The sequence below is a fragment of the Grampus griseus genome (genome assembly GCF_964374135.1).
Source record: "Grampus griseus genome assembly, chromosome: 2".
NCBI classification, from domain to species: domain Eukaryota; kingdom Metazoa; phylum Chordata; class Mammalia; order Artiodactyla; family Delphinidae; genus Grampus; species Grampus griseus.
The window spans coordinates 116,532,586-116,557,086 of record NC_139018.1 but is presented as its reverse complement, the minus strand read 5'-3'; the positions used below and the strand labels follow the sequence as shown (position 1 = coordinate 116,557,086).

The 24,501-nt window shown below is 59.3% G+C and overlaps 1 protein-coding gene across 1 annotated transcript; it reads left to right on the top strand.

The window, feature by feature from the left end:
• Positions 1–922: 922 nt before the first annotated feature.
• On the top strand, positions 923–23,627 carry SEMA7A (semaphorin 7A (JohnMiltonHagen blood group)). Its single transcript, XM_082648420.1, has 14 exons — positions 923–1,100; positions 15,168–15,319; positions 15,837–15,878; positions 16,208–16,300; positions 16,514–16,598; positions 16,749–16,859; positions 17,513–17,652; positions 18,270–18,454; positions 19,352–19,460; positions 19,545–19,743; positions 21,604–21,731; positions 21,935–22,095; positions 22,295–22,356; positions 22,678–23,627. The coding sequence occupies exons 1-14, from the start codon at positions 932–934 to the stop codon at positions 23,037–23,039; spliced, it is 1,998 nt and encodes a 665-aa protein (XP_082504546.1). The 5' UTR covers positions 923–931; the 3' UTR covers positions 23,040–23,627.
• The last annotated feature ends 874 nt before the right edge of the window (positions 23,628–24,501 follow it).

Sequence of the window (24,501 nt, the reverse complement as noted above, 5' to 3'; positions counted from 1 at the left end):
AGAGCTTCCTGGGGCTGTTCAGATGACTGCAGAGGGACTGGGCCGGACCCTGCCGGGGGTCACCACCAGGTCATCAGGTTGCCTGCGCAGCTGAGCCCTATGCATCTTGTGGGCAGAGATCACTTAAAGCTGGTCTGATTCTGCCTCCCCAACAGTGAGTCCTGGGCATGCAGGATGCTCCCCTCTCTTTCTACTTGGGGAAGGGGACTTCTTAATTATATCCCCCTCCACTCACATGGAAATGAGTTTGGATTTTCTGAGCATACACCAGCTGGCTGGGGGGGAGGCAGCCCAGAAGGCTGCTGCTGGCTGGGGAAGGGAGGAGAAAGGAGGGGAGGGAGCCAGGCCAAGATGAAAATTCCGTGTTCTCACAGCAGAGCAAGGATGGGGCTCTGAGTGCTCCCCACAGGTTACTGACCCTATGCCTGAAACCCACCCCCCCTCATTAGGGAAAAGCATCTTGCTCCTGCTTATAGGCTCAGAGGAGCTGTTATCCACTCAGGCCAGTCCATCCTCTGAGCACTACAGCCTTCAGGGTCCAAACACTTAACTGACCATTAGCGAGGTTGTGCCCTCAGGAGAGGTCCTCCCTGACTTCTAGGCCAATCCCTTTATGGGGTGGGGGGAGTGAATCTAAGGCCCTGAGAGGGGACAGGACCTGGAGCCGATCACAGAAGACCACAAGTCTGCCTTGCTTCCCGCCCACCCGGGTTCTCCCCGTGGAGTTGCCCAGGAAGAGGTGGTGAAGGTTCCTCGGGCGGCGGTCACTGCGCCCCCTTGGCCAGCCGGGAGGCGAGAAAGGCTGCGGGGGGGGGGGGGAGGGGCGGGGTGGGGTCAGGCGTTTGACTCCGCCTCCTCGCGCTCGATTCTGCCTGCTGTCGCGCGCTGGCTCAGTCTCTGCTGCTCTCCGCTGTCGCTCCCGGGCCTCGGGATGACACCGCCTCCGCCCGGATGCGCCTCCCTCGGCGCCCCGCGCGCCCGCGTTCCCAGTCCGCTGGCTCGGTCCGGGCTCCCGCTGCGGCTGCTGCTGCTGCTCTGGACGGTTGCCGCCTCCCAAGGCCACCCAAGGAACGGACCCCGCATCTCCGCTGTCTGGAAAGGTAGGTGGCGCCGCGTGAGCGGCGGGGCGCGGGATCCGATGCCGCGCGGCGCGGGTGCGGAGTGTGCGGCACCGGAGGGAGTGCGTGCGCGCGGCTCTGCGGGTCCTGGGCTGTCCCCGTGGATAGCGTGTGGGTCTGGGTGAGTGTGTGAATGTGCGCGCTGCTACACTGGAGCGGGCAGTAACGCTGCGGCGAGAGAGCCGCGGGGGCTGGAGACCCGGCTAAGTCACTCCAAGTCCGCCCGCAGCCGGGAGCCGCAGCGCCCGGGCGCAGGGGGGAGGGAGAGGGCCCCTCTCTCGGCCCCGAGGCGCTCTTGGTCCTCCAGCGGTGGGGCCTCTGTGCGGGATCCTTTCTCCCGCCGGGACCACCACCCAGCTCCTCTCTTCCTGAGCTGCGGTCTCCGCTGTCGCGCGGGGCGCAGGCTGGGCCGGCAAGGGGGGCGCGGACCCTTTGCCGCCGCCGCCGCCGCGCTCCGGCTGCGGGAACAAAGACCCCGCTGCCTGCCCCCCGCCCCCGCCCCGGCCCCGAGCGCAGGCCGGGTAGAGGGGGTGGGCACCCAGTGGTGAGCCGGGACGTGGTGCGGTGCGGAGGCTTCAGACACCGGGGCGCTGCCTCTGCAGTGCCGGGACCGGCCGCTCCCTCCTTGTCCGCACGTGGCAGTTGTCACCAGGAATCGGCGCCAGCGTGGGGGGCAGTGCCCGTTGGGTGGGGCGCGGCCATTGGGACCCCCAGGCAGAGGATCTGGGGAAGGGCTGCAGCTTTTAGGCCCTGGTGGTTATGTGAACTTGGGGGACCGGAGTCTCCCCCAGGGGCGCCTCAGTTTAGACCACACTGTACGATGGGTCAGAAAGCCGGCTGGGTGGGTTTTGAGGTTTTTCTGCCGCGAGGGGCTGAGCTCGCCTCCCCTGCAATGCACACATATGCTTCCCCACCTCCAGGCTGACTGGGCTCTGTCCCCAAATTTGGCGGCGCTGGGCCCCCCTGTGGTGGTGGTGGCCTTGCAGTGGGGGGTGGGGGGATCTGGCCCCTCCGGGAGCCCTTTGATGCCTGAGGCGGTTTGCAGGGATTGCCAGAGCCTGAGCATTATCTGGGGCAGGTATTCTTAGCAGAGAGAGAAGAAGAAAAAAAAAAAAACCGCTCAAAGAGCGAGTGGCCTGAACTGCGGCTGCAGTGGAGGGGATGTGACTTGCCCAAGGTCACTCTGCATTGTGTGAGCTCACAGTGCAGTCAGGGGGCTCTGATCTGGCACAGGACCAGTGCTTGTTCTGGGTTAGGAAGTGGAGAAAGATTTAGGCAATTTTTTGGCCATAAAGAGGGTACTCTGGGGGCCAGCTCTGCTACCCAGCCAGAGAGGCATTCCTGGTGGAGGTGGAGCAGGACATCTGGACCTCTGGCCATCTATCTACTCATGGTGGACACCTACACACCCCTCAGTCGTATTAGCTCCAGTCTGAGCTTCCTCTGCCTTCCCAGCATCTTTGCCTTGCCTCAGTCCCCTTAGCTGTCTTGGACAGCACGGCATTTGTACACGCTGAAGCAGATGAATGGCCACATCTGAGTGTTCTGGAATCTCCCTCTGCGCCAAACCTTTGCATTTGGCTCTGCTTGTCCACATCCCCCATCTTCCCAAGATACCCTTCCACACACATACTTAATGCACACCCACCTCTTAGCACCTAATGCTGCCTCCTCATCTCGGGCACTTAGTCCCCACCCTGAGGCTATTTAAAACTGCTTTCTGTCCTCTTACCCACTTTCCAAAGTGCTCTCTCCCCTGCACACAGTTCACTATTGTAGCCACACTGGCCATGCCTTCTGCTTGGTAATACACTATTGACCCCCACTGGGGTGTGCCAGCCCCTCACCTATCTTGTCCAAGGGCCGTCTGTGGTCTTCTTCACCAGTGCCAGGCACCCCACTGGCCAGACAGACCCTGCCATCCACCTGTCCCCCAGGACCACCAGCTGGTAATGGTATGCCTAGCTGACAGCTGCCTCCTAGTTCCTGTGGAGTGACACATGGTAGTCGGACGGGAATGGGCTTGGGCGGGGCAAACGAAGGAGTAGGGTGAGAGGAGGACCCTTGCTGTAGGCCTAGTTCCCTATATACCAGTGGGCTGAGGGGATGCGGACGGTGGCCTCCAGGAATGACTAGATCAAGTGTAATGGTGGTTCTGGAGCTGCTTCGCCATGAGGCCTAGACAGGGCTTTTAGTTATAAGACAGGACAGGTGTGGGAACTGGAATGGGTATGGAGGGATCTTCTCCATAATTTATTGTCTGCTGCTTGGACCTATAAGTTCTAGGGAAAGATTAGATAAGGGAGCTCTGGGAGGGTCCCAGCCTGCCCTTCTCGGGGCGGTTGATGCCTCTCTAGCCTGATGAAGGCCTGGCCCAGAACAGCTCTGGACAGAGAGAGGGATGTGCTAGTACTGACCTGCCATGTACCCTTGAGCTCTGTACCTGTTTCTGACCCTCAGAGCTTGCCAGGGCTCTGGAGGTTGTCCCCCAAGGGCTGTCGCTGACACATGGTCAGTCAAGGATGTGACTTTGTGGGCCTGACCTCCCTGCAGCAGGGACTGGAGGGGGTGGTTTGAAGGTAAGGGCTGGAGGTTGGCACGCTTGTGTAAGCTGTATACCCCTCTCCCATTCCATCCCTGGTTGGAGGAGATGGAGAAGCCCAGGAAGGCCCTGACCTCCAAGGTCAGAGGTGAGCCAGCTTGTCCACAGCAAGAAACAGAGCCCAGTCTCCACTTATCCAGCTGGTTCTGGCCTCACCCTTGTCCGGTTAAACAACAGGATGTTATTGTTGACTTGGTGGCTGCTGGGGGAGCCATTATGGGGCCGCGCCGCAGGGCAGGGGGGTGTTGTTACCTCCTCTAGGGGATGAGGTCACAGCTGGGGCTCTCCAAGCATCACCATTTCCAGTGGAAATCCTTGCCCCCTTGGGAACTTAGATGTACTCATCACCTTCAAGGTGAACTCCCCCTGCCGAACAGGGTGGCGGGGTGGGGGAGCAGTTCCCAGGAGGAGGGGGGGTTTTCTAAGCTGGGAGAGATGGGAGAGATGCTTGGTGATGTCACCTGGAGTTTCCTGCCAAGCTCTGTGGCCCCTCTGTCCTGAAGAGTGAAGATTCTACGAGCAGGCTGGGGTGAGGTAGATGCTGGCACAGGCCCAAGATGACCACGGTGTGGAGGAAAGAGATGGGAAGTTGGAAGCCTGGTTCTGGACCCAGCTCTGCTGATTTTCCTTGCGACTCTGGGCAAGTGCTTGCCTTTTCCTGAGCCTCAGTTTCCTCAAATTTCCAAAGCAGGTATAGGGAGGAGCTTATACTTATCAGAGCACTAATCCCTTGCCTCTCTGGGGTAGGTGGAGGCTGCAGTGGTCTGTTCAAAGCCTAGCAGTGAGGAGAAATTGAAATCTGGGAAGTCAGGGAAATCCTTTAGTTTCGTGTTCTTTCCTTTCTTTTTCTCTCATAAGCGAAGGCTGGTGATCAGCTGGAGGAAGCGGCTCATTTGGGTTGTGACCTCAAGGGTGGGCATAGTAATGCAGCATTTTTGACATTTATCACTTGCTGGGGCCGACCTTGTGCTGGTCCTGGGCTTGGGGACCAGGGATGAGAAACTAGATGTGTCCATAGGCTTCTCCGTGTAGATGGGGAGACAGACAGGCAGGTCAACCTACAGTTACAATGAAATGTGTCAGGGCCTGTAACAGAGGCAGCTGTGGGGGTCGAGGAGGTACCTAACCCAGTCTGCACAGTCAGAGAAGGCTTCCTGGAAGAGGTGATAAGTCAGGATGGCAAGAGGAATAGGAGCCAGCTTGGGGAGGGGTGGGACAGGAGGAAGTACCCTGGTGTGACAGGATTTCAGACCCCAGAACTTGCAACTAGGACCAAGGAGAGGAAAGGAGCTGTGTGGGGGTCCCCAAGAGGGAGACGTTGAGTCAGCCTGGGCCTGGGGGCTCCAGGAGGGTTTCGTGCAGGAAGGGATATCTGAGCTATGCCACCTGACCTTCCACAGCCAGCCCAGCAGTAGGAAGGAAGGACCATGGCAGGCAGGGAAGACTTCCCCAGTGTCACAGCTCCCTGATGGAAATCTGGGGCTGGGTCCAGGGACATCAGGGCTTTCCGCCTGACTCCTGACCACAGGAGTTCTCCAGGTGAGGAGGCCTAGTCCTCAGCAGAGACTCTTCATGGGGTGAGGAGCTCCCCCAGCATCAGCCGGGCCCTACAGGTGTGGGAGGGGCAGATGACCTTCCTCTGCCTAGCTTCCCCTTCCAGGAACCTTCACCTCAGCAGGGGTATATCACTACCCAGGCTGGGCACTTGGGAGAAGCAGGGAGAGCTGGACACTCTTCTTGGAGGAGGGCCAGGCCAGGGCCCCTAATGTGCGGGTGGGAAGCTGAGGCTCAGCCTAGGGGGTGGAGCGCAACAGCCTACAGGGAGCAGTGGTAGGAGTGGGTGGCCCTGGAGTTGACAGCTCAGCCCTCACCTGATGTCCTACCCTCTACCCCTAGTCCCATTTCAGCCACTGCAGTGCTGTCTAGCTATGTCACAAGAGACTGACCACACTTCCCGTGCTCTGGTTGACAGCTCTGGGGCCAGAAAACTTCCCCTTTTCTTGGTTTCCTTTTATGGCAAGGCCTGGCTGCCCTGGAAGCTTCCTCTTTTGTGGGGGCGGGGGGGAGAGGTAGGGGGAAGGAAGGGGTCCTCCTAGAGCAGGGACTGTGGCCTCTTGTTTGGTACCCCCATCAGAGAACATGGACTTCTCCCTTCCCTAGCCAGCCCAGGCAGTGACGGACCGTTTGATCCATCTCTTTCTTTCCCCCTATGGTCTATTCAGCCTCCACGCCTCTTGTTCCACTCCTACCCCCCACCTTGGCCTGGGCCCTGCTGTGTCTTCAGGACTGTGCCCTGGCCTTCTCCAGGCCCTTGCATCCCTCTGGGTCACTGTGCTGAGCATTCCAGCTGGAGCACACAGCCCACCTGATCTCCTACAGTTCTTCCCTCACCATTCCCCAGCTCCCCATGCTTTCCTGCCTCAAGGCCATTGCCCTGCCGGTCATCCCTCCATGTACCCAACTCACCCTCCTCCTCCTTTCTGCCAGTTCTATCTCACTTCCTCTAAGGAACCTTGTTGGATGACGCTAACACAGCCTGATGTCAGAAAACAAACGTCAGAGATCAGCTGGGTCAACATTCTACAGATGGGGAAACTGAGCTCTGAGATGACGGGGACTGGCCCAGCATCACCCAGTGAGACAGGCAGAGCTGGGACCAGGCTAGGTCTTCTGCCCGAGCCTGCCCTGGCCTTAGCTTTTGGCCTCCCTCCACTTGTCTGTCTGTCTTCATGCTCTGTTCCCAGGCTTATGGCTCCCTGTGCCCATTTCCTCCTCAGCCAGTTCAGCTGAGCCCAGACTCTCCCTGCCCCAGTGCTGTCTGCTCCCAGGAGCCCCAGCAGCCACGACCGTCCTCCCTTCAGGACCTTAGGTTTGGGCCAGCTCCATGCACTCTTCTGGTCTTTTCCTCAGGGCAGCTGGGCCTCAGGTCTCGGGGGCAGGTTGATCTGTGTCATGGCCTGGGCTAATCTGGGTTTAACCGTCACAGCAGCCTGGGATTAGGCGGATGCTGTCGAGCCTCCTGCACCCCCTTCTTCCAGTCAGGAGCTGGGGCTCTGAGCCAGCACACCCCTGGGGGCAGCCCTCACGATGGAGGGCAGCCAGTTCCTGTCCCGTGCCTAGGTCTGTGTTCCGCTCCTCTGGGGGAGGGAAGAGGAGAAGCCCTGGGTTTGCCCTTGGGGGGCATGCTGGTGCCTGGAGAGGTGGGCCTGCGGCCTGTGACGAGAGAGGGCACGTGGGGAGGTCAGGAACTTTGCGCAGCCAAGGACTGTGACAGGAAGTGAGAGCAGGAAGGGTCAGTGTGGGGTGGTGCCACAGGGGAAGACTTCCTGGGGAGGGGGAAGAGCCAGGCTAGAGAGAGAGGCAGGGACGTGGTGTGGGGCAGAACGGGGCACAGACTGCTGCTCGTGTTCTCTGTCTTCTGGGCCCAGGGCTCTGGGCCAGCCTAGTGAGGGAGGAAGGTCACTGTGGTAAGCTCGGCATCCTAACAGCGGCCCAGGAACCTGTTCTAAGGTGTCTCAGCGTCTGACACTGGGGTTTGACCTACCCCAGTCCTGCTTCTCCTTGCGCTCTGAGCTGCCCCCTCTTGCCCAGTCCTGGCCGTGGCTTGGCCCAGGGACCATGGAGTAGGAGGAGGGCTGGCCTTCACCTTCAGAATCCCACAATCCAGATGAAATTCCACCAAAACAGTGTGATCTGAGAGAAGATAGTGTGTGCCAGATGGTGTATAGCACAAGGTCAGAGGGAGGACGGAGCTGTGAGGGCTGGAGCAGTCTGGAACACTTTGTGAAGCCAGGGGGATTGAGGCTAGATCTTAAAGGACAGGTAAGACCACGTGCCTAGAGAGAAGGGGAAAGGGCAGTCAGGGGAAGGGAAAGCACAAGCCAAAGGGTGGAAGCGGGACTCAGCCGTGGCAGAGATGAGCAGAGACGGGTGGGCCTTGACTGCCAGGTAGAGGAGTCGGGCCCTGCTGGGACAGGCAGTTGGGACCCATGGTGGTTCTTTTTTTTTTTTGCAGTACGCAGGCCTCTCACTGTTGTGGCCTCTCCCGTTGCGAAACACAGGCTCTGGACATGCAGGCTCAGTGGCCATGGCTCACGGGCCCAGCCGCTCCGCGGCATGTGGGATCTTCCTGGACCGGGGCATGAACCTGCGTCCCCTGCATCAGCAGGTGGACTCTCAACCACTGCGCCACCAGGGAAGACCCCATGGTGGGTTCTTGAGCTGAGGAGCCAGGGTGGGTAGAAGCGAGTGTTTTTTGCCTGTGCAGGTTCGGTGGGAACCTGGCTGGCCGGATAGTAAGGAAGGGTCTCAGCACATCCTCCCTTCTCTATAGCCTGTCCCAGACTGCACAGCACTTCTATTCTGGGCAGAGACTATGGGATACTTGTACGCTGGTCAGTACTCAGGGCCGCAGTACACCCCCAGATCCCTAGTCCCCTCCCCACCTCAGGCCTGCACACCCACGCTTACTTACACACACTGTCTTTAGGGCATCGTGGATGAAGCTCGGGCATTCATTGGCCAAGCAGCCTCTGACCAGGCTCCACCCTCTCTGGGCCTCAGTCTCCTCATCTGTATGGGAGAAGCTGGCCTAGAAGCTTCCAAGGGCTCATCTATGGAACACAGTGTTATAAATACAGATTCCAGAGTCAGTCTGCCTGAGTATCAACCTCCACACCACCACTTAGCTGTGTGATCTTGGGCAAGTTAACTCAACTTCTCTGTGTCTAGCTGCCCTCATCTGTAAAATGGGCATAATAAGAGAAGCCACGGACTTCCCTGGTGGCGCAGTGGTTGAGAGTCCGCCTGCCGATGCAGGGGACGCGGGTTCGTGCCCCGGTCTGGGAAGATCCCACATGCCGCGGAGCGGCTGGGCCCGTGAGCCATGGCCGCTGAGCCTGCGCGTCCGGAGCCTGTGCTCTGCCGCGGGAGGGGCCACAGCAGTGAGGGGCCCGCGTACCGCAAAAAAAAAAAAAAGAGAAGCCACCTTATAAGAGTTCAGTGATGATTGAATGAGTTAATACACCTGGCACTCAGAGAAGTGCCCGGCACATAGTATATGCTATGGAACGGTTAGGTCGGGGTGGGGGTGGGGATATCATCATTGCCAGTATCATCCTCCTCCTTTGGCATCTCTGATTTCTGATGAAATGCAGCCCTGGAAGCCCGGCCCCTGCTAGCTCTCCCTAACTGCCTATGTTGGCTGACTGCCCTCGTTCTCTGACCCCTCCCTCCTTCCCCACCGGCCCAGGCTAAGGCTGAGGTAAGGAACCTTCTGTTTCTCAGCAGTCTTCCTGTCCTGCCTGCGTTCTTCTACTTGGGGTAGTTTAGCCCTCCTCTGCCCTCTCCCTGACCCCTGCCCTGGCTCTGGGCCCAAGGGCAGGCCCTGCACCTCTGCCCATCCTTTCCTTTGAAGGATCCACCAGCTGACTTCAGCCTCACTCTAGGGCTTTTGGAACCTGCTGAGCTGAAGAATGGGCAGAATCTTGACGTGGCCTCCTGCCTTCCCTGGGCTTGGAGCCTCCTCCCCCCTCTGGCTGGGCCTCTGTGCCAGCCTTCCCTCCCCGAGCCCCCAGAATCTGCTTCGGCTCGGCCCCGCCCCCAGGACACACTCAGCTTTCTCTCCACACTACTTCTTACCCACAAGCCTTTGCCCCACCAGCCAAGCCTTCTGGTCCTTTGAGTACAGTGGCGCAGTGCAGAGAGCACACAGCCCTTGCTGGCGTGGAAGGCCCTCAGTTTTCCTGTCTATAAAATGGGCACGCAGATGCTGTCCTGCCTTCTTTACAGGGTGGTTGGGGGATTTGGTGAGCTAGTTGCTGGAAGCAGATGAGGACGTGGTTTCTTCTGCTGCCTCCATCTCTAGGAAGCCATCTCTGACTTATCCAGTACTCACTACCCCACACTTTCCCCAAACGCCCCAAACTTAACCCTGATTGTTTTGTTCCAAGAGTCATGGTGGGTCATAAAACCTAGACCTTAGCCCCTCCAGTCCACAGAGGAGGAAGCTAAACTCAGGAAGGCCCAGCTCTTGGTCACAGTCACAGCCAACCAGCCACTTGGCTGAGAGAGGGAGCACAAAGCTTTTTAGAACCATGGCTGAGCCCACACCTGAGATGCGCTCCCCTCCCACCCACGGCTGACCTTGGTGGGCGGGAAGACGCTCCCCCTCAGCCCAGCACACAGCTCACTGTTCCCATGGCTGGTAAAGAGAGACACACCTCCCACACCCCCATGAACTAAGTACCACCTCAAGGACCCACCGCCTGCCCCAGCACACCGGCTCTGCCCATCAGGCAGCTGTGTCTGGAGCCTTGCCCTGCTGAGTGTCGCCAGCACCCCAACGGCAAGCACAGCCCTTCCTTAGCACAGGCCCGTGCCTCCCAGGAAACTGGGCTTCTGGATATGAGGAGCGGCTACTCGTGCCCTCATGCCTGGCCATACTGCGAGAGGCAACATCGATGAAACATTTGTTCCTTTGCCCCCCCTCCCCCTCCTGTGAAAGGTTTCCGTCCACCAATCTGACACACGCAGAGTTCCACAGTTAGTCATTCCTTTGAGTTTAAGGCTTTGATTGCTGAAGGCCCCTGGAGATCAGAGTCTTACCTGGAAGACTGGTGGCTGGTTGATTCCCTTCAGTTATCAGGTCAGTGACTTATTCCCTGGCCTGCAAGAGAGCATAGGGTGGAGAGCAGGAGATGACACAGGGAAGTGGAGAGAAGGTGATGTACAACTTTTTGAAGATCAAGAGGCGCTCAAGGAAGTTCCGGCTGTGGTCCTGGTCTGGAGCCGGGTGATGGGCACCAGAAACCCTGAGCGGCTGCCTCGCTCTGCTTCTGTCTCCCTTGTTCTTTTTTTTTGGCTGCACCGTGTGGCTTGCAGGATCTCAGTTCCCTGACCAGGGATTGAACCCGGGCCACGGCAGTGAAAGACTGGAATCCTAACCACCAGGCTATCAGGGAACTCCCCTGTCTCCCTTGTTCTGTGCCTTGGGCCAGTGGTACGGGCTCTCTGGCCTCTGTGCCTCCCTCAGCTTAGTGACTATTCTCTTCCCTTCCACCTTGACCTGTGGGGTTCCAGAGGGTGGCGAGGCTGCAGGCTAATTCCTGGGCCCCGCACGGGCCTTCTCTCTTCCTCTGGCGAGGGTGTGAGGGGGGACTGGTGATTCAGGTGGGGCACGACTGTGGGAGGAGACTCCTGCCTGATGTGGTTGGGCCTCCAGTCCGAGGCAGGCCTGGCTCCTGTCCCACGCTCGCTCGGGCCTCCCTGGCTGCCTGACTCAGGCACTCCCTGCCGGGCGCAGCATTCCTGCCCTTCTCAGAGCCCGCCTCACTGCCTGCTCTCAAAGGGCTCCTTGAGGTTAGGATTCAAGGCCCGTCAGGTCGCTGGGTCAGCTTGGAAGGCTGTCCCTGCCCAGACCAAACTGTGGGGTCCATCCCTTGTTGCTCCCTTCACAGGTAACGACACTGCCCCCGATCCTAGCCGCCACTCCACCCTCCCCCTGAGCAGCCCTCTTTCACAAGTAATGAGGATACGGGGTTGGCGAGGACCAGATGGGGACAGCACCCAGAGTGAATGAGGAGGAATGATGCTCCACCAGGCAGACCTGCTTTAGGAAAACCCACTCCACGGAAGTGCACACTTGTCCCAGCCAGTCGGTTGCTGGGATTGTGCTGGGAGGGTGGGGGGTATGAGAGGAAGGTCTGATTCATTCCAACAGGATCAGAGCCCCATGGATGGCCTGGCTGGGGGCCTGTGATAGGGGAGGACAGCCCCTCGCACCCAGCCATCTTCTCGACCCTCATTTCTGGCGGGGCTGGGGCTGGGCCTTGTTGGTCCTGCCACTGTGAGGAAGGTGGGGGCTTCGGGGGCCATGGAATCTAGCTGGGTATGGGGCAGCCTGACTGTGCCCTTTCTTGGTCCAGAAGGAGCCAGGATTGGCTCAGAATCACATGGGGGTGGGGTGGAGGCTTGTGCTCGGCCCGCCCCTGGGGCCATGCCCACCCCACGTGTCCCTAGCCCCCTCCCCTGCCTGAACCCCTGGTTATTCTGGGAGCTTTTAGCTCCCACTTAGTCAGCCACTAATGCGTCAGGCCGGGGAGTGAGGGGGGAGACACGGTGCCAGTCGGTGCTCCTTTTAGACATCCAGGATGGAAAGCAGAGGGGGCTGGTCAGGCAGGGGGACCTGGGGGGTGATGCTGGAAGAGAGGAGGCTTTCTGGATCCTGGCCCTGCTCATAGATAGGAGAGGGCAGCTCCGCAGACTGACAGGCAGTGGGTTGGTGTATCCTTGGGCCGCTGCAGCTCCCTTCCCCCATCACACTCAGGGCTTCAGCCCGCCTTCCTGATTCTCCTCTCATTAGGTCTCTGTACCCACCGTACGGTCAGCTTCCCCAGCTTCCCCACCGTTGCTCAGGCTGTTTCCACTGGCCGGAATTCTCTTCCTGCCTGTTTCTGACCCATCTAGCTTTGGTCCGCCTTCCCCATCCTTTTGGATTCCTAAGGAAGCAAAAGGACGCACTTAGGGATGCGGCACTTGCTCCCTCGGCTGGGCCTCTTTAGGAGCAGCCCCCAGCCTTGCTCAGCCTCTGCGTGGGTGGAGCCTTGAATGCCGCCACCTCCCCTCTTGGTGCCAAGGGGCCACAGATCCTGGCTGTGAAGGCTTGGTTCTGCCTTCACTTCCAGGCAGCCCTCCTGCCCCTGAGCCCCCAGCCCCCGGCTCCTGTGACCTGAACAAAGCTTCCTTTCATGTATTCATTGAGCTGCTGCCGCTCAGACACTTCCCGGGCACAATCAGGCCCTTTGAGGGCCTCGGGCAGTACGGGAGCCGGGCTGGGGCTGGGGTAGAGAACGGGTCAAGGCCTCGTCCTGGGGCCGAGCTGGTGCCATCTCCCCCATGCACATCACCGGGCACAGAGCCGGGAGGGGCGGGTTCTTCGGGGTTGAGGGAGGCAATGCTCCTGGGCTCCTGTTTGTTCTTCTGCAAAATGAGGTGAGCAGTCGCTTCCTCCCTCCATATCCTGACCCTGGCAGCCGCAGCCAGGATTTGAGGGGAACAGGGCTCATACTTGCAGATCTGTGCAGGACTGTCCTGGCTGGGAAGCCCCGACGCCGCACCCAGCAGCAGGCAGCCCTCCCCCTCCCTCTGTGTTCTCAGCAATGCTTTGTGAGCAGCTCTGGGGTCTGTACCAGCAGTTTTGCTTGCGTGGTATGGAGGCATGCTTTGCTATTGCAGTTTCACCTCTCCAGCTGGATTCCGGGATAGGGCCGGGCCTCCCCCTCAGGCCTTGCTCTCTGGGGCCAGGCTGAGTCTCTCCCATCAGACTAGACTTCCCAGGGCAGGACTGCATCTCCTCCTCACTCTGACAGCCCTGTGACCCCAGACAAGGGCTCCCTCAGGGCCCCTTCACGCACCCCTTTCTCCACCACTAGAGCTGTGCATTGGCTGTGCAGGCCCCTCTTCTGAGGCCTGGGGTTGTGGCCTTGATGTGAGCCGAGGTGACTGTCTGGAGGTGGCCAGCATGACCTGAGCCGTGGGGCTCCTCCCCTGTGGCCTCTGGAGGGCTTCAGATCTCAGGCCCCAGCCCAACATCTTCAGACACAGACATATAGCTTTTCCCAGTCGCCTGGCTGTCTGGGGGAGTAGGTGGGGAGCTGGGGCTACAGACTGTCTAGATTCCAGGCTAGGCTGTGGGAACAGTGGCCGCTGCTCGGGCTGCGGGTGAAAGGGGAGCTGGAGCCATGGAGCTGAGTCAGGAAGGCCTTGTGTCTGTCCCCTCCAGCTGGTGGGGAGGGGGGGCCTGGGGCCTGAGACCTATCAGCCCTGCCCGAGCCTTGGCCAGCACCACACCCCTACCACCCAGCAGGAAGTGGGCTGTCAGCTCCCACCTTGTGCAGCCCTGGGGTCCTGGGAGGCCTGACGTCCTAAGCTGTCAGGCTATTTGCGGAGCACCGGAGGAGACCCAGGTGAACCCGAGGGCAGTGAGCTCAGCACTTCTCTGTGGCCTGTGGTGCGGGCATCTCCCTGAACGCACCTGAGAACCACTACTCAGTCTGGATGAGCCAGTCTCTCCTGCCTCCTAGTGCGACCTTGGGCTAGAGTATCCCTGAAGGCCCTCCGTTTCTGCATTTGTACAGTGAGCTGGGCCACAGCTGAGGTGGAGGGTAAGAATAGCCCACTTCCAGGGATGACTTGGCCACGCGGGGATGTATCTTAAGGAAAGAAAAGGGAATGAAGGTGGGGGTCGCGTGGTAGGTCGTGCTCTTCATCCCTGCTGAATGCAGCATCGGTAGGAATGGTTCAAGCGGCACCAAGGGGAATTGGGGGTAAACTCAAGGACATGGCAGTTCTGTTCTCTCTGGGCTTGGAGGGTGTCCTGCTGGGATGTCCCTGCTAAGTTGGCTGCCCCTGAGTTTGCTGCAGCTGAGTAAACAGTGGTCAGGCTGAGGACCCAGGCTGGTCCGAGGTGGGAAGATGGCTGATTGCTGGGGGCGCAGCCACAGGCTGTCCCATTCCTGTAATTTAGCCCTGCAACCAGGACAACCTCAGCAGTGTCACCGGAGATGAGACATCTTCTCCCCGGAGGCAGTGGCTACAGGCAGTTTCTATCTTGGGAAAAATTGTACCGGTCAGCCCTTTTAATTAAAGGCCCAGGCTGTGCTCTGTGAAGGGCCCCCTGTCCCAGAGTTGCTGGGGAGGGAGGGCTGATCTTTTCCCCCCGGGGTGAGCTGGGATCTCTGTGAAACCAGGCCAGGGCAGGCCAGGGTGCAGAGTCCAGCTTGGGGGCAGGAGCTCTGGTTCCTGGCCTGCTACTGACCATGTGAGCTTGGGCTGCCCCTCTCTGGACCTTTGTTTTTCCATCTTTAAAATGGGAGAGAGTGGACTTAAGATTCCTTTCCAGCTCTGATCTGTACTGACCTGCTCACTAAGGGGATGGAGTGGGCTGGGAAGGGTCAGAGAGGGCTTCCTGAAGGAGGGGATAGGGTTCTGAGCAAAGTGATTCCTGGGAACCTGAACTGTACATGGGGTTCTTAGAGGCAGGGGGTGGAAGTGGCTGCTTGCTCTGTCCTAGATAGCAGAGAGCCTCAGAGCAGAGTTGGGAGCCCTGGTCCCTCCTGCCCAAGCCCAGCCCCTTAGGAACAGCAGAGTGTGTGTGTGGCGGTGGGGGGCGGTCTGTTCTCCCCAGGGGTCCCTAAATTCTGCCCCCACTCTGAGGTCACACATATTGTAGGGTAGGGGTCATGGCTTTGGGGTGAGGACATCTGGTTGCTGGACCCCACCAGAGGACCCCTGTCTTCTCCCGCTCACAGCTCTTGAGTTCAGGCGCCGCCCTAGCCATTCCAAGCACTAGTTGCTCGGGGGATGCCGGTATGCAATGGTGGGGGGGGCCCAGGATCTTCCAGCCCAGGGTCCAGCCTCAACGTTTCTGCCAATTGTTTCTTCCTTAGGCCATGCAGGGCAGGACCATGTGGACTTTGGCCTGGCCGAGCCGCACACGGTGCTTTTCCATGAGCCGGGCAGCTCCTCCGTGTGGGTGGGTGGACGCAGCAAGGTCTATGTCTTCGACTTCTCCAAGGGCAGGAACGCCTCCATGCGCACAGTGAGCCTGGACCCCTCTCCCTGCCCCCTTTTCTCTTCCCCCTTCCCCATCTTCTTATCTCCCCTCTGGCCTTGGAGAGGAGCCTCAGGGAATCTGGGGGAACTGGCATTTCTTCCAGAACTGGTCAACCCCCTATTATATCCCATAAATGGTCCCTGGGGGAGGCTCCCTGAGGGTGGTCCCAACTGGCGTGGGTGTTGGGGCAGTGTGGAGAGAAGCGCAGAGCTAACACGCCTGGCTGGGCGGGTAGCGCCGACTGCGGAGGCCTAGCGGGAAGCTGGGCTCCAGAACCCCATGGCCCCTGTCTTCTGAGATCTCTGGGCTGGCTCATGAGCTCTGGCCTTTGGCTCCGGGTATCAGGCTGAGCAGCCTGTGTGATGTTGGGTAAATCACTCCTCCTCTCAGAGCCCTAGTTGCTCATCTGTCAAATGAGCCTATCCTGAGGATGCACGGAAAGCACTTACGGGGGCATCTTGCCCCTGGCAGAGTGGACTGACGCTCCCCCTGTTCCCCTCAGGTGAACATTGGCTCCACGAAGGGGTCCTGCCGGGACAAGCAGGTGAGTGGGGGAGAGGGAGTGCAGAGGGGAGGCTGGACCCCTTGGAAAGGTTCCTGAGAGTCTGAGGAAGGAGGCCTGGCCCTGTCTTGGGAGCCCCAGTCCGGGAGGAGAGAAGTAGCCCTGCCCCAGGGTTCCCAGTCTGAGGGGGAGACACTCCTTCCCTGAGGCCCTTCCTCTGGCGTCAGCTGCACCCGCTCTGGGCCCTCCTTAGAGGCTGCCTCCTGTGCTCAGACTTCTGATGCTTTCTTCCCCAAGACCGAGGGTCCCAGTGCTAGGCCTGCCAGGGCCTCCCACCAACAAACCTCTCTCCTTCCCCTTCTCCCGAGCAGGACTGCAAGAACTACATCACGCTCCTGGAGAAGCAGGGCGAGGGGCTGCTGGTCTGCGGCACCAATGCCCGGCGCCCCAGCTGCTGGGCCCTGGTGAGAAGGCCCCTCCCCCTGTGCCTGGTCAGCTCACCCTTGTCTGATGGGCTTCTGCTCCCCATGGTGGGAAGGAGGTGGGGGGACTCTGAGGCTGGCCTCACCTTGTACAGAGTTCCGGGGAGGATGGGGACCCTGGCTGGGCAGCTGGCACCCATGGGAGGCAGTGACTGTGGGATCACATGGCAGTCTGACCCCCTTGGTCTCCCCCAGGTGAATGACACTGCAGAGTTGCTTGGTGAGAGGAGAGGCTATGCTCCCTTCAGCCCGGATGAGAACTCCCTGGTTCTGTTTGACGGTAGGGCTGTGGCTGGCGCAGGAGGGTTCCCAGAGGGCTGCTGCCCTGGGCAGGGGGAGGGTGGTCAGCTCTGTGCCTGGTGCCCCAGGTCCGGGGGAGGGATTTCCAGGGCCTGTGTGCCCTTACCCGTGCTCCTCCCGCTGTGCCCAGGCTCTGAGGTGTACTCCACTATCCGGAAGCAGGAATACAATGGGAAGATCCCTCGGTTCCGGCGTATCAAGGGTGAGATTGAGCTGTACACCAGTGATACCGTCATGCAAAGTGAGTCAGGCTCCAGCTGGGCTGGGCTGGGCTGGGCTGGGCTGAATGAGGCGGTGTGAATGCTCAGGGCGGCAGATGGGATCCGCACGTTTATGGGGAGGCTCCCCTAAGGCCGCTAGGGCCACAGGCCAGTCGGGAAAGCGGGAGCTTGGTACAGCCCTGGGAAGATAGAGCTGAGGAGGTTGGCCTGGCAGGGAGCAGGGGAACAGCAGAGAGAAAGATGTGGAGGCAGGATGGGCCCAGCACCCTCTGGGAACAAATCAGAGGAAAGCCCAGACCCAGTGTGGAGTCCCCGGGTGCCGTAGCGTATCCCTCTGCTGAGCTCACATGGGGGCAACACCCACTCCCTCCTCATTAGGGCTCTGCCACTTAGTCAGAAGTGACATAGGGGCCCCTAGGGCTCTCCCCCCAGTCCCTAGGCCTGAAGTCATTGCTCCTGGGCCAATGACATCTTTGTAAGAGAGGGCAACACAGGTGTGGGGTGGGAGTGCAGAGGCTCAGGCCCTTTGGGGTGTTAGATCTGTTTTTCTGAAGTTTATTCCAGGTGTGATTTGACCCGGGTTTGTTTGTGCAGACTCAGAGGGTGGGCAGGGTGTGGGTGGGTCCTTTGAGGGGCTCCCCGCCTCACACCCTTTCACTTCTGTCCCCGGTAGACCCGCAGTTCATCAAGGCCACCATTGTGCACCAAGACCAGGCCTACGATGACAAGATCTACTACTTCTTCCGAGAGGACAACCCTGACAAGAATCCTGAGGCCCCTCTCAACGTGTCCCGAGTGGCCCAGCTGTGCAGGGTGAGCAAGTGCTGAGTGTCTGTGCCCGAACAGGAGCGAGTGAGTGTGTGACTGCCTGTGTGCAAATGTGCAAGTGAGTCTGTATGGGACTGTGGGAGGAAGTGTGCGTGCACAGGAGTGTCCCTGCACCTGTGAGTGGGTAAAGATGGTTGGGCTCAAGTGCACGTGTGATAGTGTGCAAATGTGTGTATTCGTGGAGAGGGTGCATGAGCGTGTGCGTGCGAATGAGAGTGCAATGACGTGTGTGTGTTTCCCCTGTGTGGAGGTGCTGGGTTGTGCAGGTCTGTGTCGTGTGTGTGAGCGTGCACGTGTGAGAGTGGGCAGATGTGTATCTGAGCCGGTGTGCTCTGTGGGGACCTGGTACCCGCACCCTGCAGGTCCCTAGTGTGAGCCCTGTGCCCTGGGTCAGCCAGGCCTGCCTCCTGGAGCCTGGCCCAAGAACCTGGCCTGAGTGGTGGGGTACCTCAGCCTCGTCCCCTCGCAGGTCCCGACCCCTTTCAGGGCCTCCCTTCCTCCTCAGAAGCCTGGGTGCTGGCATTCCCGGCAGCAGGTGCCCCGGGTGTGTGGGGCAGCCCAGGCAGGTGCTGAGGGACCTCCTCTCCCCTCCACCCTTCCAGGGGGACCAGGGTGGAGAGAGTTCACTGTCGGTCTCCAAGTGGAACACCTTCCTGAAAGCCATGCTGGTGTGCAGTGACGCCACCAGCAACAAGAACTTCAACAGGCTGCAGGACGTCTTCCTGCTCCCTGACCCTAATGGCCAGTGGGGGGACACTAGGGTCTATGGCGTTTTCTCCAACCCCTGGTGAGTGGCCCTTGTCCTGGTGCTGGGGCTGGCATTAGTTAAGTGTCCAGTGGGGATCAGAGGGTTTGGGCCCTGCCCAAGGGAGGGCTGGTGTGGTAAGAGCAGGGACCCCAGCTCAAGGGACAAGGCTGTTGCTGGGCCTGGGGTGGGTGGACACACAGTGCTCGGGGACGTGTGTGTCCTGGTGTGTTTGTGAGTCTGTACACATGGGTGTGTGCGCATGCGCCGTATGCATGCTCACGGCTGCACTGTGCCTGTGTGCCCGCCAGCTGTGTACTCAGAGCGGTGCCCGGGAAAAGGCTGCTGCGGCCTCTGGGGTGCTGGGTGCCGGGTGCTATTACACCCGCTCAGGCACTGCCTGCGCCTGACAGTTCACACCTCTTAATCACTCTCATTGATTGAAAACAGGCAGGCAAAAAGTGTCAGGTGTGTGTGGGGAGAGGTGGGTGGCAGGGTAGGGAAGCCAAGACCCTGCTCTGGGGCTCTTGTGTGCATGGACCCAGCAGTCTGGGAAGGGGATGGAGGTCTGGCCTCCTTGGGCATCAGCATTCCAAGGATGCACGTGTTGGGATTTCTCCTGCCCTGGGGTTGGCCTCTGAACTCAGTGATTCTGTGGCAGAATAGAGGATGTGGTTTTGCACTGCAACAGAAAGAAATTAGGTTGAACTTCCCTCTCTCCCTCTTCCCGTCCTCCCTCCCTCCTTCCTTCAATGGTTTTTGGTAATGCTCAGGCGCTGGCCATGGCCCCCAGGATAATCCCTGCCCTCATGGAGCTCAAAGGCCAGGGAGCTTGGTCGGAAGGCTGCAGTTGTACCCCATCTGGTGCTGGGCTCGCCTGGGTGAGTGGAGGTGGGTGGGTCCTGGGCCTCCCACTGAGGTGGCCTGTGTGTCCCCCAGGAACTACTCTGCCGTCTGCGTGTACTCCCTCGGTGACATTGACAAGGTCTTCCGCACTTCCTCACTCAAGGGCTATCACTCAGACCTTCCCAACCCACGGCCTGGCAAGGTGAGCGGTGACACCCACCATGGCCCAGGCCCCAATCCCATGGCCCAGCCACCCCATTGATCTGGACCTGTTCTCCTTTCCCAGTGCCTCCCAGACCGGCAGCCGATACCCACAGAGACCTTCCAGGTGGCCGACAGTCACCCTGAGGTGGTGCAGAGGGTGGAGCCCATGGGGCCTCTGAAGGCACCGCTGTTCCACTCTAAGTACCACTACCAGAAAGTGGTTGTCCACCGCATGCACGCCAGCAACGGGGAGACCTTCCATGTGCTTTACCTAACCACAGGTGAGGGGCTACCCGGGACCAACCCCTCCTGCCCCCCCCCACTCCGCCCCTGGTCTGCTTTGTAAAAATGGGTATAAAGAGTAATGTAGTTAACATCTGGTTGGGAGAATTGAGTGACTAAGAGCTGTCAGGAGTTAATGTGTGTGGCTGTGGAAGAGTCAGGCAGTGAGAGCTTCCCGGAGGAGGTGGGGCAGAAGGGAGAGGGAAAGGCATCATAGGCTAGAAGGTGCCAGGATTCAGAGGCAGAAATGTTGTAAGTCTGAGCAAAGCTGGGTATAGCTTTGGTCCAGCTGTCTGACTCCTGAAGATAGTAGGAAAAGATGTGGAAGTCAGGAGGAAGGACCTGGTCCAGGGTGTCCTGTGGGCCTCTGCCACGCAGAGCGAGGAAACTGGACCCTCTCCCTGTCTTCGGGATTATGCAGATGAGAGGAAACTTTTGATGTGGGATGCAAAGAATTTAGTGAGATGTGACCAAGGACTTGCAGATGGCAGGGCCTTTGCAGAGAGATACTATTCTGGAGTCTGCAGCAGGAAGGATTGGGGCTAGATATGAAATAGACCTTTCTGAGCCCTCTGCAGAGAATGGGAGGCTCTCACGGCTGGGAGAAGCGATGGGAGGCTGTCACCACGCTGTGTGGAGGAGGTGAAGGGCAGTGTGTGTATGAAGGTAGTGACTGGGCTGGGAGCTTGTCGGGCTGGAGGAGCAAGGGGCCACATCCCAGAGCCTGCAGAGGCGGGTCACAGACACATAGAGGAAAGGTCCTAGGCAGGCAATCATCTGATCATCTGACTGCTTTTTTGGGGCAAGTGGTACCCTGGGAAATTGGGAGGGAGCAAAAGGGAGGTAGGCTATTCTAGAAACTGGGACAGCCCGTGAGGTCGGATTGGGAGGACCCAGGGGTCAGGATGCCCATTAGTCCCCGATAAGTGTGAATGGAGAGAGCACTGGCCTCTGAGGCAGGCAGCCTCTTGTGTGACCTTGGGTTCCCCTATGCTGAACCTAAGGTCCTTTTCAGATCTAAGATTTTATAAAAATTTTAAAATCCCCTAAGACTACATGCAATGTGGAATCCTGGATTGGATCCTGGAACAGATGAAGGACATTAGTGGAAAAACCCGTGAAATCCCAGTGAAGTCTGTAGTCGATTTAATAATTATGTACCAGTGACAACTGCTCAGCTGTGACAAAGATCACAGTTATCTAAGAGGAAACATTAGGGGAAACTAGACGAAGGGTGTACGGGAACTCTTTGTACTATCTTTGTAACTTTTCTGTAAATCTGAAATTATTTCAGAATAAAAAGTTTATTTTAAAGACAACAAATCCCAAAGAGTCCAGGAAGCACAGGGGTTTATAGAAGAAGTTGAGGGGTAGAGTTCTGACCCCTCTGGGTTCCAGTCACCAGCTGTGTGACCTTGAGCAAGTTGCTTAGCCTTTCTGTGCCTCATTTCCTTATCTTCGAAGTGGGGATGATAACACCCACCTCCCAGGGGTGTGGAGGATTAAACGAAGTAATGCTAATGCATGTAGCTGGAGGCTTAGCAGTGCTTGGCCTTGTGAGACTGCTGGTTCTGTTCTCCATGCTCCAGCTTCCCCTGCGGCCTTGGGGAGCCCAGGGCCTCCTGCGATAGCCTCCCTGGCCCAGGCTTGGAAGCTTCCTGCGATGCCTTTGGGCTCTTAAGACCCTCCCCAGTCATGCTGTCCTCTCCCCATCCCACCCCAGTCCTATGACCCTTGCCTGAGCCATGACTTCCCAGCCCTCCCCACCGGCATCGTTCCTGGTCAGCTCAGCCCAGAGGGAGGCTGCCTGGCTCTGGGGTGGGACTCCCGCCTGCTGACCCTCTGCCTCTCACCTACAGACAAGGGCACCATCCACAAGGTGGTGGAGTCGGGGGAACGGGAACACAGCCTTGTCTTCAGCATCTTGGAGATCCAGCCCTTTCGCCGTCCGGCCACTATCCAGGCCATGTCACTGGACGCTGACCGGGTGAGCCTCCCCAACCAACCCCTGCCCTATGGGGCTGCCCAGGGATGGCCAGGTGAGGACAGAGCTCCTCTGCCTGTGATTTGCATGTCCTTTGCTGGGTCTCTGGGCCCCAGGGTCTGCCAGGCATCTGGACCAAAGCTTAGGGGCTTAGAACTCAGTTGGGATGGGGGCCCTGACCTGACTCAGTCCTTTTCTCTTTCCAGCGGAAACTGTATGTGAACTCCCAGTGGGAGGTGAGCCAGGTGCCCCTGGACCTGTGTGAGGTCTACACTGGGGGCTGCCATGGCTGCCTCATGGCCCGAGACCCCTACTGCGGCTGGAACCAGGACCGCTGCGTCTCCATCTACAGCTCCCCAAAGTCAGAGTATGTTGGCTGGGATCCCTTGTCGCTAGGAGACAGCGAACACAGCAGTGGGGGTTGATGGGCTACAGGAGGCGGCCCTTCTGGCCAGACCCTCCTCTGGGTGGGCACCACTGCTGATGCTGGGTGGGGAGGAGGACAGGGAAGGGGCCAGGCCTGTGGCCTCCTGTCTGCTTAGCCTCTCTCTTCCTTCCAACTCCAGGCCAATGCTGCAGTCCATCAATCCAGCCGAGCCACACAAGGGGTGCCCCAACCCAAAGCCAGGTACATGACCTGGCCCTGCCCCCATCCCATTAGGGTGGTACCGCCGTGCCCCGATTGCCCTGTCTGAGGGAGGCCTGGTCTGGTCCTGGGGGCTCCAGACAGGTGGGCAGGACAGTCCTGTGGAGGGAGCCCCATCGGTGTGGGGTGGTTGTGAGAGGAGTGGGGTGAGGGCAGCAGGGGAGAGTCAAGAGGAGACTGGGCGCTGGTTTCCCCGCGTTCATTCAGAAGCCTTGGCCTTGGAGGCCTATCAGTGGGGGAGGACACAGCCTGCCCTGGGAGCCCTCAGCCCCTCCTCATGGCTATCTCTCCATCCCTCCCCAGAACAAGCCCCACTGCAGAAGGTTTCCCTGGCCCAGAACTCTCGCTACTACCTGAGCTGCCCCATGGAGTCCCGCCACGCCACCTACTCGTGGCGCCACGAGAACAGTGTGGAGCAGAGCTGTGAGCCCGGCCACCAGAGCCCCAACTGCATCCTGTTCATCGAGAACCTCACGGACCTCCAGTACGGCCACTACTACTGCGAGGCCCAGGAGGGCTCCTACCTCCATGAGGCTCAGCACTGGCAGCTGCTGCGCGAGGATGGCGCCATGACCTCACACCTGCTGGGCCGCGCCCGCGCCCTGGCTGCCTCCCTCTGGCTGGGTGTCCTGCCCACGCTTACTCTTGGCCTGCTGGTCCATTAGGGCCTCCTGGGGCTGGGCATGCTGCAGGCTTCTGCAGCCCCAAGGCACTAGAAAAGTCTCACACCCAGAACCGGCTGGGCCCGGAGCTCCTTGCCCACCACTTCTTCCAGGGGAACTACATAACCCAACGGGGAACGCCAGGCCTGGAGATGGCCAGCCGCAGGCGGCTGCTGGGCCCCGGTGGGGCAGGGGCGGGTGTGGGCCAGAGAATGAAGGCTCCGACTGTGAAGCTGGCGCCTTGCTGACCCAAGACTTTATCTTTTGGAGACCATTTTTCAAAAACTGCTCCTCAAACTGACTAAATGCAATGATGCTCTTGGCCTAAGAGCCTGTGGCCCAGAGAGTGGGGTTTAAAGAGGGGAGTTGGGACCCCATCTCTGGACGTTTGGGCTGAGGCCTGAGTCCTTCTGGACTCTCTATACCCAAATCGCCCCCCTCATCCTCCCTCCTGCCATGGCTGGGGGTGGCTAGTGTTCCCGCAGGCCCAGGGCTGCCCTCTGTGGCCCCCTCACCAGCCCTGGGTCTCACTAGGCAGCTGCCTTGCATGTTTATTGAAGGATGTTTGCTTTCCGGACAGAAGGACGGAAAAAGCTCTATTTTTATGTTAGGCTTATTTCATGTATAGCTACTTCTGACTGCATCTGTATGAAATACCAAAACTGCGTGCTGGGGTGGGGTGGGGAGGGAGGGGCTGGGGAAGGGATGGGTCACGGGCAGGGGGGTCCCAGTCTGTGGCTCCCGGGAATGCGATAAGAGTCCAGGGATGGGTGTGGGTTTGGCGAGAGTGGCATGAGCTGGCTCTGCCCTGGGAGCCCAGTCTGAAGGGGACGTCGTCCAAGCCCCTGATGTGGGGTGGTTATGGGAGGGGGTGGGGTGAGGGAGACAGGGGAGAATGAAGGAGAAAACTGAGCGCTAGTTTCACCGTGTTCATTTTGAAGGAGGAGCCAGGTCCTCAGGGGGAGGTTCCGGGACTCTGCCCTTGGCATTGGGGGTTGGGGGGCGGGGGGTGGGAGCTCCCTCCCCTCCCCTCCCCTCAGCCCCCTTCCCCAGGGGCTGTGCTTCCATGCTCCTAGCCTCCCACCTTCAGCTCAGGACATGTTATAACTTAGGCTAAACTGTGAATTCCTGTAGGGACGACCTGGGCCAAGCTCTCCAGGTGGGCGGCTCTGCCCCCAGTCCTGTCCATGGATTTCAGCAGAGAGCTGGGCCCTTCTCTGGCTGTGTCTGGCCAGCCTGGGGCAGGGCCTGGGGCCAGTGGCCTTCCAGCTTCGGCCCCTGCATCTCTTCTCAATGCACTTTAATAATGTAACATATTACTAATAAACAAGCTATTTATTTACCTGTGTCTGCTGCTTGCCTTTAAAGCCATTCTGGTCAGGGGGTCAGGGGGTGAGGGTGAGGGCACCTGCTGCCCCTGGGAGCATCACGCACTCTCACTGGCCCTCTGCTTAGAGCCTTAGAA